We start from the raw sequence: 12069 nt of genomic DNA, 5'->3' as shown, positions 1-12069 counted from the left end.
TACAACTGTAAACTGGTGTATTGGCGAGTAAACAAAGCCAATGACCTAGAGGTCATGAATTTATGCGTAAATTAAGATTGCACCCATGCAAATTATGACTTGAAGTTGAGCTCATCAATTAGAACCTTTCAACAAAAATTCAAGACCTTGTTGATGAACAAGGCAATACTGTTAATGTTGGAATTATTATTATCTGAGTTAAGAGTATTAATACTTTTGGTTATTATTAGTATATCTGTAGTCATGTTAACCATTAATTTTGTCGCCATTTCATTTTGTTATATATTTTGTTGAAATTTGATTAATGACCATATTCTTGAAATGCGTTTGATTTGTTGATTTGTGCACCAAGGGTGCCTATAATTATGTCGGCAGAGTTTTGCGCAATATAAATGTAGAATTCTTATCATTATTATAATTGTAACAATTTCGGAATTAAATAAGAGTCTATAATAGGCCCCGTAGTGATGGAAAGACAAAACAGAGAACAAAATACAAAATGAAAGCAGAGAGGTTAAATACATCCTGTTCATTTGGACAATGGATCTCACTTTAGCGCAAACCATTTAAAACATTTATAACATTTCCGAAAATTAATACTGTATTTATTAGGCCTATGTTAAAAATGTAATAATTAAAAGAAAAAGGGATTTCCCTTTAATGGTGCAATTCTGGTTGTGTTTATTTGAAGAGATATGCTGTTTAGTTGTTTTTGGGGAGCAGAGGCATTATGGGAGTCTTATTTTCTTTTTAGCATACTATTTCTTGCAGGCCTGATGTCTTTGTATTATTTGTTGTTTTGTATTCTTGTATAATGTTTGTAATTTTGTTTGTATTATTTGCAGGCCCCCATGCAAGTACAAAGGCGTTTTACTCACCAGGGTTACCCAGTGTATTTTAAATAAAACAAAGTAAATAAATAAACAAATATTGCTGTGGAAATTTGGATTTCGTTTTTTCTCTCTCCCTCTGTGTGTGAATCTCTGTGTGTCTCTCTCTCATTATCTCTCCCCTCTCTCTCTCTCCCTCTATCTCATTATCTCTCTCTCTCTCATTATTTTACTCTCTCTCTCTCTCTCTCTCTCTCCATATCTCTTTCTTCCCTCCCTCCCTCCCTCTCTCTCAGTCTCTCTTCTCTCCACCTTACTTTCTTAAATAAGACGGATCCTTTATTTTAGCATTGATTAATTTATTGACCCTCATCCAACACAAGACCAATATAATTGCAAACATTATTTTTCTTCCTTGTCTTCATAATATAAACAGTGCGTTATACCTAACTTTTGCAGATTCTTCTTTAAGGATGTAACCTGTGTGACATTGTAATAATATTCCGTTTAACGATACCTTATTCATAACTCTGCTGCCGCGGATGATTAAGCAGCAGCCTTTTTCAAAAAGTGTTGTCAAAAACCTCTTGTACCATGTTTTGGCTGAAGCAATGAATGTGGTATCATTAGACAGAAGACAGTTTACTCCTTATCATGAAATAAATTTAAAGTTCATATCAATTATGACTTTTTAATCATAAACTTCTAGAGGTTGGTATTCTTTTTAGATACGTACTGTATAGAATGGGGGAAGAAGAAAAAAAAACAAGTGCTGAAAATCCAAAATATTTGTCCCTTTGGAGTTATTACAATATACAACAATGCTTCAGATAATGATTATACAATAATACATTTCCATACGTGAACAACAGTAATACTTTGATAAAAACATTAAATTTTCTACACTAGCTATTTAAACTCGGCAAAGACGGATTGAGACATTATACATATCTCTAATATTTTATATCCGTATTGCATTTCGATGTCATTTTAAAGTCAGATACAAGTTAGACGTAAACCATTTAACAGGCATTGTATATTAATGATAAAACATTAATTTTCCTATATTAGCTATTTAAACTGGGCAAAAGAACATCGATCACTGTCAATGACTATAACACTTAGCTGCATCTAAAATAATTGGAGGGTTTAAATCTTCCCATCTATGCCAAATGGCAAAAAATGACAAAAGGCCAAATACCAAAAAAAAAATGTTTAGCGTCCTGTTTTTTTGAAAAATAGGAAGGAGGAGGCCCTTTTTTTCTTCTTTCTTTTCTTTCAAAATGCCGCTCAAAATGGCCGTCGGCATTTTCTTAAAACAAAAATTAAAATCAGAAATAAATCCATTTAAGCAGTGTTTTTCATGTTTTTTTCCTTTAAAAAAAAAGAAAATGAAAAAAAAAATCTAAAAAATTTGAAGAAAAAAAGGAGGCGCCCCCCCAAAAGTAAGCGGGCGGGGACGCTAAACATGTATAGTTTTTTAAATGGCCCAATAAAGATAAAATTACGAACTCAGCTTTAAAAAAAACAACGTATTTACAAAGCATTTAAGTAATATGAGATAAACAGCGTATGCTTATTTCGATATCGTGAATGAAACAGATTTAATTCACGAATCGCTTGATGTCGTTAAATTGCATTGGTTTACGTTTGTGGTGACTGTTTTTTAAATTCCTTTGAAAATATATTATGTCTATTCATAACGGCATGCAGCTGTACACAGTTATTCATAATGCTATTCTTGTAGGCCTCCCCTTTTTTTCTTCTTGGAAAAGTTTTTTTTTGTCATAGCAAAATTATTAATGATATTTCTTCAAACTGTTCAACATTTCCCTATTTGCAGTGCGTTCCGGAAAAATGAAACCGAGAATTATCGATGTTTTATCATTTTTTAATCACAATTTTATATTTTTTCGTAGCAAAATTATTAATGATATTTCTTCAAACTGTTTAGAATTTCCCTATTTGCAGAGCGTCCTGGAAAAAACGAAACCGAGAATTTGTGATGTTTTATCATAACTTAATAAGCGTTAATTAATTAATTAATGAATTACATATATTTGTAAAGCTTATTTCATTTGATGCAACTCATGTGATGCATACTTCACGCATGAGTGATTAAAATAATTTGAAGAAAGGGTAATTAAAAGTCTTTTGGCGAACTGTATCTGAATTTCAAAGAGAAAATAAAATTTCTAGAAAGTTCATTTTCTGCCCTTTCACTCATAATGACAACCCAATCAGGAAAAAATGAGCCAGGAAAAACAAAGTTCTATTTGTTTAAAATAATGCTTGCATTTCCATAATTTTATTAAACGAATCCGTTCCACTGGCTGCCTGCCCTAAGCCCCTAACAACAAACCGTAAGAAGAACAAAAACTTCACGCAAGACTGATCGTCAGCGAAATGGAGTTATGTCTTTTGTCAACTCTGTTTGTTGCGTGAAATATGAAAGAAGAGAATCTAAGCTTTTATAAATATGTGTCAATATAATTGTGATTAAGTCATGATAATAAATCATTAATTCTCGGTTTCGTTTTTTCTGGGATGCACTGTATACATTCTAAAACAAATTACTAATCATAGCCAAGTAAACTATGTACGTCGTGTCAAAATCTTAAGTTCTTTCCCTCTGTGCGGAAAACATACAGAAAATTAAAATAGCTTGAAGATGTGTTTTTTCTTTTACAACATTTCATATGCTACACATTTTGTATTTATAAGTTTATGGTGATATCATATTTTATACTTGTATAGCGCTCACATCCAATATGCAATGTCTCGAGGCCTATATATTACGCCGTTTTCGGCGCTCACAGCGGTTGAGAATTCCTTCTTTATAGGTAGACCTATACCTATGTTAACACATGAGAGGAGAGCGGCATAATATTATGTACATTATTTTGTGCCTTGCCATGTCAATTAGGGACATTATTGTCGTGCCGGGACTCGAACCCAAGACCAGCCCAGCGTTAAGATCATTAGGTTTCGACGCCTCTACAACGTCGAAGGTATTGGGAAATGCTATCAAAATAATATTTCTGCAACTTGACACATCAATTCTTGGACGTTGATGTTGCACCAGTTGAAGTGGTGAGTCGCCTTTCTGTACTGAATGATAGATCCGTCAACGGATCTGCTGATCTCTGCATGCCTCTACACATCAGAAGATCTTTCACAGCTTGGCGAAAAGAAGGCAAGCAAAGCGAGTACACGATGGGGTTGGCCGTGGCCGCATTCAAGAAGGCAAGGTTGAGGAAGAATCTGTAAGCTCCGGACTGAGTGAATTGATCACTCAGGATGCCCAAGTTGTAGAGCAAGAACGCCAGCTGATCAGGAGTCCAGAGGATCATAAAAGACGCGAAGATGAAGATGAACATCTTGGTAAAGCGGCGCCTTAGCATCTCTAGCTGTGTCGACTGCCTTCTAACGGATCTAGAACTTTCATCCGCGTCCTTTACAGCACTTCTTCGAAGGACACACATGGCCCTGATACTTGTGTAAGTCATGATGAACAAGGGACCTAAAAACTCGATCAGAAAAATGAAAACGCCATTGACTCTAGAGCGGGTCGGTATGTAAATTGAATCGCATCTGCCGCATTCGTCAACGGTATTAAAAGCGATGATGTAAATGTTAATGACAAACGCAGAGATCCATATGGCAAGAAATGAGTACTTGACATGATGTTTCTTCACCCATATCCTGTAGTAGTACGGGTAGACCACTGCGAGAAAACGTTCCACAGATATGGTGGTGAGAGTATACACCGACGCAATGAGACAGATCCACGCCAAGGTCCTCGGCTCGAGAACGCGACAATAGAACTCTCCCGCGGCGTTACGCGGTACGTTCACATACTCCGGTACCGGTAACAAGAATACTGCGGTAAGAAGGTCCGCAGTGGCTAGACCGATGACGAGGCGGTTGGTCTCCGTCACACCGCCGCCACTGCGCGATCCTCCATGGCGAATCTTGATGAATATGACGAGAGAATTGCCTACGATGCCAATTACGATGAGGAGGCATAAGATATAGTCGAAAGGAGGGAACGAATCGCCGATGAGAGTCCATTGTTCACTGGTATTTGACAAGACTGTGCAGTTTGCCATTTTCAACGAAGTACGGAGAAAAAGTGCAAAAAGATGTTTTAATTCGTAGTAGCCAAATTGATCGCGAGGAACCCAATCTGATTAGCAGTCGCCTTAACACATGCACTGACTAACAACCTCTTTCCAAATAGCCTGCGGTCTGTCTATAGTGCTCGCAAAGTCCATACAACCGGGTACACTTAATTTAATTTGATCCGACATCTGAAAGTCATGATAATTAAACAAAACTAGTAATCTAAGGAAGTGCCTATTAGCTTGGTTAACCGCATAACTCCCTTGCCCGACAACATTTATGTTGACACCGAATATTGTCTGCTTATATATGACGAAATACTCCGATGACAGGGGTAATGATATCTGCAAAGCGCTTCGATACGGTATTTAAGCGCTATACAAATGCAGATTATCTTATTTTGTGGTGGCGTATTTGTATTCTTGCGATGTGCTGAAATTATATTGACAATATTACGTAGGCTCTATAATAATACACCAGTTTACGGTTGTGTGCGCCATTTTAAACAAAGCCAATGACCTAGAGGTCAGTGGTATTTATGCGTAAATTAAGATTGCGCCCATGCAAATTATGATGTGAGCGCACTGCGCATGCGCAACGCGCAGGCAGTGATGTCATAGTTTTCAGATGAGCATGTATTGTTGCGTCACAGTTGGCCTAGTTAAATTTATTTACTCGATCATGCGCTCACATCATAATTTGCATATATGGGCGCAATCTTAATTTATGCATAAATACTACTGACCTCGGGTCATTGGCTTTGTTTCAAAGCCAATGACCCGAGGTCAACTGTCTGCGCATGCGCACGGATACAACCGTAAACTGGTGTATTAAAATGGCGCCCATGTCTGCGCATGCGCACTGATGTAACCGTAAACTGGACTATTGCTACGTAATTATGGCAAGCCGTTTTAACATTTATTCCTATTTCTTAAAACGGAGCAATACGCATGCCAAATACGCAAAGGTGTGACTGAGGCATAAGGTAGGTATTATTCACTGATCAGTGCCATTTTTATTGGCCTCTGATTGAAAAGCAGCATTCTCAGCTCCGTTCCGGTTGTCGGTATTCTCATCGATCGCGGTCGCTGCGATGTCGTCTACGGCTATAGCCTTCTCGCCATCCAGCTCATCGTCGGTGAGCATCTTCTCACATCGCCGTCTGCACAATATATACCTGGGGGGTGTTTCATAAAGACTAAGGTCAACCTTAAGTTAGACTTAAATATGGCGGGCCATTGATGCCAATGGTTGCTCTCACTATTGATCTCTCAATTATGATCTTTAGATATTTTTTTCTCCCTTCAATAATGAACTATCAACAAATGTGAATGCTGTAGATTCGTGACCACGATATAATGTACGTCCCTTGAGAAACCAATGCCAGGAATGGTAGAGGAACTAGTGGCATGAATGGCCTGCCATAGTTAAGTCCAACTTAAAGCCAATCTTACTATTTGTGAAATACCCCCCTAGAACATATAGGTGAAGGAATCAGTAGAGTGATGAGGTACACTAGGCCACATGCGGACCGAGGGGGGGGGGGGGGGTGCGCACTTATTGTTTAAATATTTTTTTGGCGGGGGGGGGGGGGGGGGAGTACGTCCCTGATTGCCAGTACATTTTTGGCGAATTTTGGGCTGATTTTAACTTTTTTTTTTGGCCGGGGGATGGGGGGGGGGGGGGACGTGCCCCCTATGCCCCCTGGATCTGCCACAGAAGTAATATTAGATTTCACAAAAAATGATAAGATTTATTAATCACGTTCAATGTAACATAAATACAAAGAGTAAAATGATATAAAATTAGAAACAAAATGATATAAGAATAACTTGACAGAATGACCCATGAGAGGATATTTACACAGGTTCCTATTTACAAGTCAGTATCAATTCTGTCTCCTTTTGAATAAATAGAATAATGTCAGCAAAATAAAGAAATATAAGGACGGACAAGATAAGTTTGTGTATGTTTTCAGGATAACAATACAAAAGAAATGTAACTATTACAGTCTTTAATAAGGTAATGAACATTTCATCAATATTCAAATTTTGCTTATGATGACATATTATGTAATAATTCCAAAACATTTTCCAATATGAAAAAATGATATCTATGTCATTTTCGGAACTGTGAATATTCTGATAAATGAACAAAATGTTCCAAATAATGAACCTCATTTAATTTTTCGAGTAATGCATACCCTGATTTATGACGTTTTTGTGTCCGGAGTTGTGTATCTTGGACATCTCGATCCTGATCATTGCATGTTTTCTATTGATTCTATTGACCCGTTCTTTTCCCCTTATCGTTTGATTTTGCTTTTTTGTTATTTGATTAATTGTTTTGATTAATCGAATTGATTGATTGTTTGTTGATTGTTTGTTTATTTGTTTATTTGTTTGTTTGTTTGTATGTTATTATTATTCACTGCTTTGGCATTGTGTATTTAGGGCAATACTAACCTGAACGTGTAATAGACGAATGTAGCGAAGGAGCCTTCGAGTAAAGTCACTAAGATTGTAGTTAATGCGATACGAGCTAGAAGATCAGCTTCTGGTCTCGGATAGAAGAGAAAGACAATGGTTCGAGCTAGCAGAGCATTCTGGACGCCAGTCTCAATGGCGATGGTGATGGACGTACGGATATTACGGCCGAAGATACGAGCGAAAGACAGGCCGAAGAACGCTCCGAATAGAGGTATGAGGATACTCACTATCCAGTTCTAAGACAGTGAAAAAATCCACACAAAAAATGAGACCGTGAAGGCATTACCTTATTGCTAACTGATATTGAATGAATACAAGCTGGTTGATCATTTTGATAATTTGATTGATAATAATAATTTATAGATGCCACAAAATAATCGTGTAAGGTTGAAAGGCCATGCACAGATGTTACTTGAGAAATGATCAAACTCCACAGTGATATTAAAGAAAGGATTCTCGTCACCTTTTGTCTTGAATTAAAAAAAAAAGGTCGTTCAAAAGATGTAAAGGTACGACACACGTTATCATAAAAGGTAATTACGTAACGTAATGGAAAAAAGGTGCAGAACCCTACACAGACGTGGGGTGGGGTGGGGTGCGGTTGGCAGAGATGCTATAGACTACATCATTGTGCCATTGACGCGCATATTGTCAATATTTCTCTGTGTATTGGTAAGATCCCTGTTGCGTTGGAAAAGGCCTGTGTAACGCCGAACTTCAAGAGTGGTGACAAAACAAAATAGCGTTTATCATTATCATCATTTGATAAATTAAAATCTTATAGTTTAGGTCACTATAGTACACGGGTCATCAAAGATTAGACTGTAATGTCCAATAATATGAAAATTGTAAATTTCAGAATTCATTGAAATTTAAAAGCATAATTACTGATAAAAAATTTGTCAATGCCATGTGACGCGTATTGACCAATCACGATGCTTAAAATACTAGAGCCATTTTATAAAATCTTACATTGACCGGAGATTGTGAAAATGCATAGAAATCCGCTGGAACGCCCATGCCAATGCCTACAACAATTAATAACATAGCGATTGGTTTCACAACCTTCTTGCAGAATTTCTTGAACCTGAAAACGAGACACAAATTTGATTTTTGTTATAAATCAATCCAATTCAATGTTATTCAATATTTTGATTGTCCATATAAACAAAGTAGTAAAGAGATGTTAATTGCTCCGTTTACGTGCACAATACAAAGTTTAATGCAGGCATAGTTAAAATGACAATGCAATAAGTACATTAGACTAACAGATACATTTGGACACATTTGACGGTTATAATTCATAGTCCTCGATTTAGGTGGTATGAGCTATTGGAATGTTACACAATGAAAAACCGCATCCTGTTGGTTACACATCACAATCTGGATGGGTGGAGATTAGCAATATACATGCCTGACGTAAGAGGACATGAGTGACATATTGCACTACTAGGGTTCGAACCCACGACCTCCTCATACACAGTCATTCGATCAAACCACTCCACAACGACACCACAGCACATCAATCAACCGAATCCTGATAGCCAATTTATTCAAAACCTAGACCAAAGTTAAGCATTGATTAACGAAACTACATTTAGACACACCCAGCTCCAAGTATGATATAAAGTCTCTTTGGTGATATCCTGATTAAGCTAAATCCAGGTTCAAGTCTAGCTTTATTAAGACTGTGTTGAATGTTAAGTTAGAAATCCAATATTACAAAACTGTTTATTAAAATACAGCAATATGACAAACACCATCTTGCAAGGAGGAACTAATGGGATAAGAAAGAGGGGCAGACCAGACATGGACTGATACCATCAAGCAGTGGACATGAATGTCATTTGATTTTGAGCAGCTAACGAACAACTAAAAACAGAATGTTCGGGAGAACCTGTGTCTCAAGGTCCATGTCATTGTTACCCAACCCCCCCCCCCCCACGGCCTCCAAGCTATGGAACAGAGACAGATAGATAGATAAATAGATATATAGATAGATAGATAGATAGTTAGATATACTTCTATTTCGTAAACTTACTTCGGGAATTTCCATGAGATAGCCATGCCAATGAAGAGTGGTATAACCAAGATGGCAAGCTGTTGGGCCAGTTCGGAGTAGGGTGTCACTAATCTTTGGTTCTCCGTGGTGAATGGTGTCGCGTAGATGTAGAGATTCAGAGGCATCATCCCGAGGGCGATCACAGATGAGAAGAAGGTCATCGTGATGCTGAGTACCAAATCGACGTCGAGAAGAGCACAGAAGATATTACTAAGCCAACCACCTGGTGCCGTACCCACCAAGACAATCCCAACCGACGTAGCATCGTCCTCTGTTATAGGAACAAATCATCATGGGGAGTGTTTCACGAAGACTAAGATCAACTTTAAGTTGGACTTAAATATGACAGGCCATTTATGTCACTGTTGCTCTCACCATTGGTCTCTCAATTATGATCTTTAGATAAATTCTATGTGTGACCATGATTTGTACGTCCCTGGAGAGACCATTGGCAGTAAACGGTGACAGCAGAAAACAGTGGCATGAAGGGCCTGCCATAGTTAAGTCCAACTTAAATTCAATCTTAGTCTTTGTGAAACACCCCCATGGTATGATAACAGCACAGCTAACCTTGTGGCAGCGAGTTAGTATTATGGACAATCTGTCCATCCAAAAAAACAAAAGCATGCGCACGCTCAAAAGAATAGACAAAAATGAAGATACTTTACTAACCAGCCAACTGATTCTGATTGGATGATTCAAATCATAAGGAATATAGTTCGTTGAGCTCCCAATATGCTTTGAAACTACGTTGACTTTCCCCCAGTAGTCATTCATTAGCTAACAGTGCACTTAAAAGAAATCACATAGGAAACATTGTCAGGAAAACTCCCCCTCAGGGACCCGTTTCACCAAGCCTTTTTTCAATGACAAATGACAAAGTCAGTGACAAATCTGCTGATAACCAATCAGGAGCAGGGATTTCAGTAGCTTATAACAAAAACTGTCATTTGTCTCTGATGACAAGTTTTGTGAAATGGGGCCCTGATCTGCCCCTGTTTTCGATCAAGACATCATGCTGGATATCAACAACAAATGGTCTCAGAGAGATATGAAATAATATTAAATTTGATTTTCGTCCCTCGCTCAAATACTTACCTGCAAAGAGGAGCGCAATGACATACGTCATCGCAGGCATGATGATAAATTGACAGAAGAGACCGATTAAGATTCCATAAGGTCGACGAACATTCTTCCAAATCTCCTTGGGATCTATGCTTCCTCCCATCGACAGATAACTGAGTAGAATCCAAGCCAAGACGATGTACACATATATTGCCTGTAGAGTATATTATTTACATCAGCCGAGGAGAAGAAAAAACAAATCACAGAAATATATAATGATTTAACATCTAAAGACCGTCTGCACTAGTTTGGCCAGGGGGGGGGGGGGTGGGGGGATTAGACTTCCTGCATGTCGATTAACATAAGAAAAAGAGGATCATGGGGGACCAACAGGCACCGATTAGACATTGTTTGTCATATATAGGGCGCAGGTAGCTATGAGTAGTGCAGTGGGGCTTTAACATCAATCACCCCATGGCTGGACCAAAACTACGCCATAGTCTTAGATTATATATAGACATATTATATACCCATACCTTTATTGTGAAGACACAAAATCAATGCGTTGTAAAACATATCGCCAAAATAAAAATTCAGTACAATTCAATCAATTATCATTTTATTTTTTAAGTATGTGATTAGGCTTTGTGACGAGACAAATTTGTGGTATAGCATAATTTTTTAATAATTTACCTTTGACGGGCGTATATTGTTTCTGAAATTATTGATCGACCTTTAATTGTGTGAATAAATATTAAATGGTTGTGAACACATGAACGTACCTGTAAAAGTTGTGGTATCCGTTTGACACCAATGGTCTGTTTGCCGAGCTCCACCAACTCATCGGAACCTGATGGTTTGAAGAGGACTTCGAGGCTTTCTATTGAGATAGCTCGACCTTCGATGACTACGGTGATGTTAAAGGGAAGATCAACTGCACTCGTTGTCAATATGGTCGTTGCATCACCATCCCTAACCCTGAATTTAGCCGGATTGGATGACCTGAAGGTCAGGACGCCATCGACCAGGACTTCATTGACGGTGATGGTGGTATTGATCTCGGAACCTTCGAACATGTAGACGGTCTCCTCTGCAATGGAGACGTTGACGAATACGTCCATGCCGCATTGTGCATCGACATTGATGACGAGGATGATCAGGAGACAGCATGCTAACCCAGATGCCAAAGGGAGTTTCATTGTCGATAAAATTGATATTCTGCTGGTTAGAAAACAAAGCAAAACAAAAAGAATAAAAGTTAATACAAATAACATCTACATTTTACAGACATACCAGAGATCCGATTGTCATTTTTCATTTTCAATGAGCGGGCAGAATTGTAGGTAAATGGTAACATGCAAACAAGAAAAAGATGATAATTAAAGATAAAATCAACATCAGCATATTTCAACCGGGTAGGGGGCTTATAATTCAAAGCTAGCTGCCAACTAAAGCAAAACGCCCAAGGGATAATAATAACAATGATGATAATGGTAAT

The 12069-nt window shown here is 37.9% G+C and overlaps 2 protein-coding genes across 2 annotated transcripts; both read right to left on the bottom strand.

Annotated features, from left to right (window-relative positions):
- Positions 1-3886: 3886 nt before the first annotated feature.
- Positions 3887-4942, bottom strand: LOC589280 (somatostatin receptor type 5-like). Its single transcript, XM_788924.3, has one exon. The coding sequence runs from the start codon at positions 4940-4942 to the stop codon at positions 3887-3889; it is 1056 nt and encodes a 351-aa protein (XP_794017.2).
- Positions 4943-5757: 815 nt separating this feature from the next.
- On the bottom strand, positions 5758-11783 carry LOC105442106 (ileal sodium/bile acid cotransporter-like). The gene is made up of 6 exons (XM_030983196.1): positions 11354-11783; positions 10605-10785; positions 9486-9777; positions 8417-8531; positions 7421-7680; positions 5758-6132 (listed from the first exon to the last, which is right to left on the bottom strand). The coding sequence occupies exons 1-6, from the start codon at positions 11768-11770 to the stop codon at positions 5952-5954; spliced, it is 1446 nt and encodes a 481-aa protein (XP_030839056.1). The 5' UTR covers positions 11771-11783; the 3' UTR covers positions 5758-5951.
- Positions 11784-12069: the final 286 nt, after the last annotated feature.

Source organism: Strongylocentrotus purpuratus, unplaced genomic scaffold, assembly GCF_000002235.5.
Source record: "Strongylocentrotus purpuratus isolate Spur 01 unplaced genomic scaffold, Spur_5.0 spur5_scaffold_13, whole genome shotgun sequence".
Classification (NCBI taxonomy): Eukaryota; Metazoa; Echinodermata; class Echinoidea; order Camarodonta; family Strongylocentrotidae; genus Strongylocentrotus; species Strongylocentrotus purpuratus.
This window is presented reverse-complemented; position numbering and strand designations above follow the sequence as displayed.

Excerpts from the sequence above, each read along its gene's own strand:
- LOC105442106 (XM_030983196.1), bottom strand. The coding sequence starts at position 11,770 with ATGAAACTCCCTTTGGCATCTGGGTTAGCATGCTGTCTCCTGATCATC. Across the intron at positions 9,778-10,604 it reads CATTGCGCTCCTCTTTGCAG|AGGACGATGCTACGTCGGTT; the intron begins GTAAGTATTTGA and ends TTCCTATAACAG. Across the intron at positions 7,681-8,416 it reads TTTCACAATCTCCGGTCAAT|AACTGGATAGTGAGTATCCT; the intron begins GTAAGATTTTAT and ends TCACTGTCTTAG.
- LOC589280 (XM_788924.3), bottom strand. The coding sequence starts at position 4,942 with ATGGCAAACTGCACAGTCTTGTCAAATACCAGTGAACAATGGACTCTC.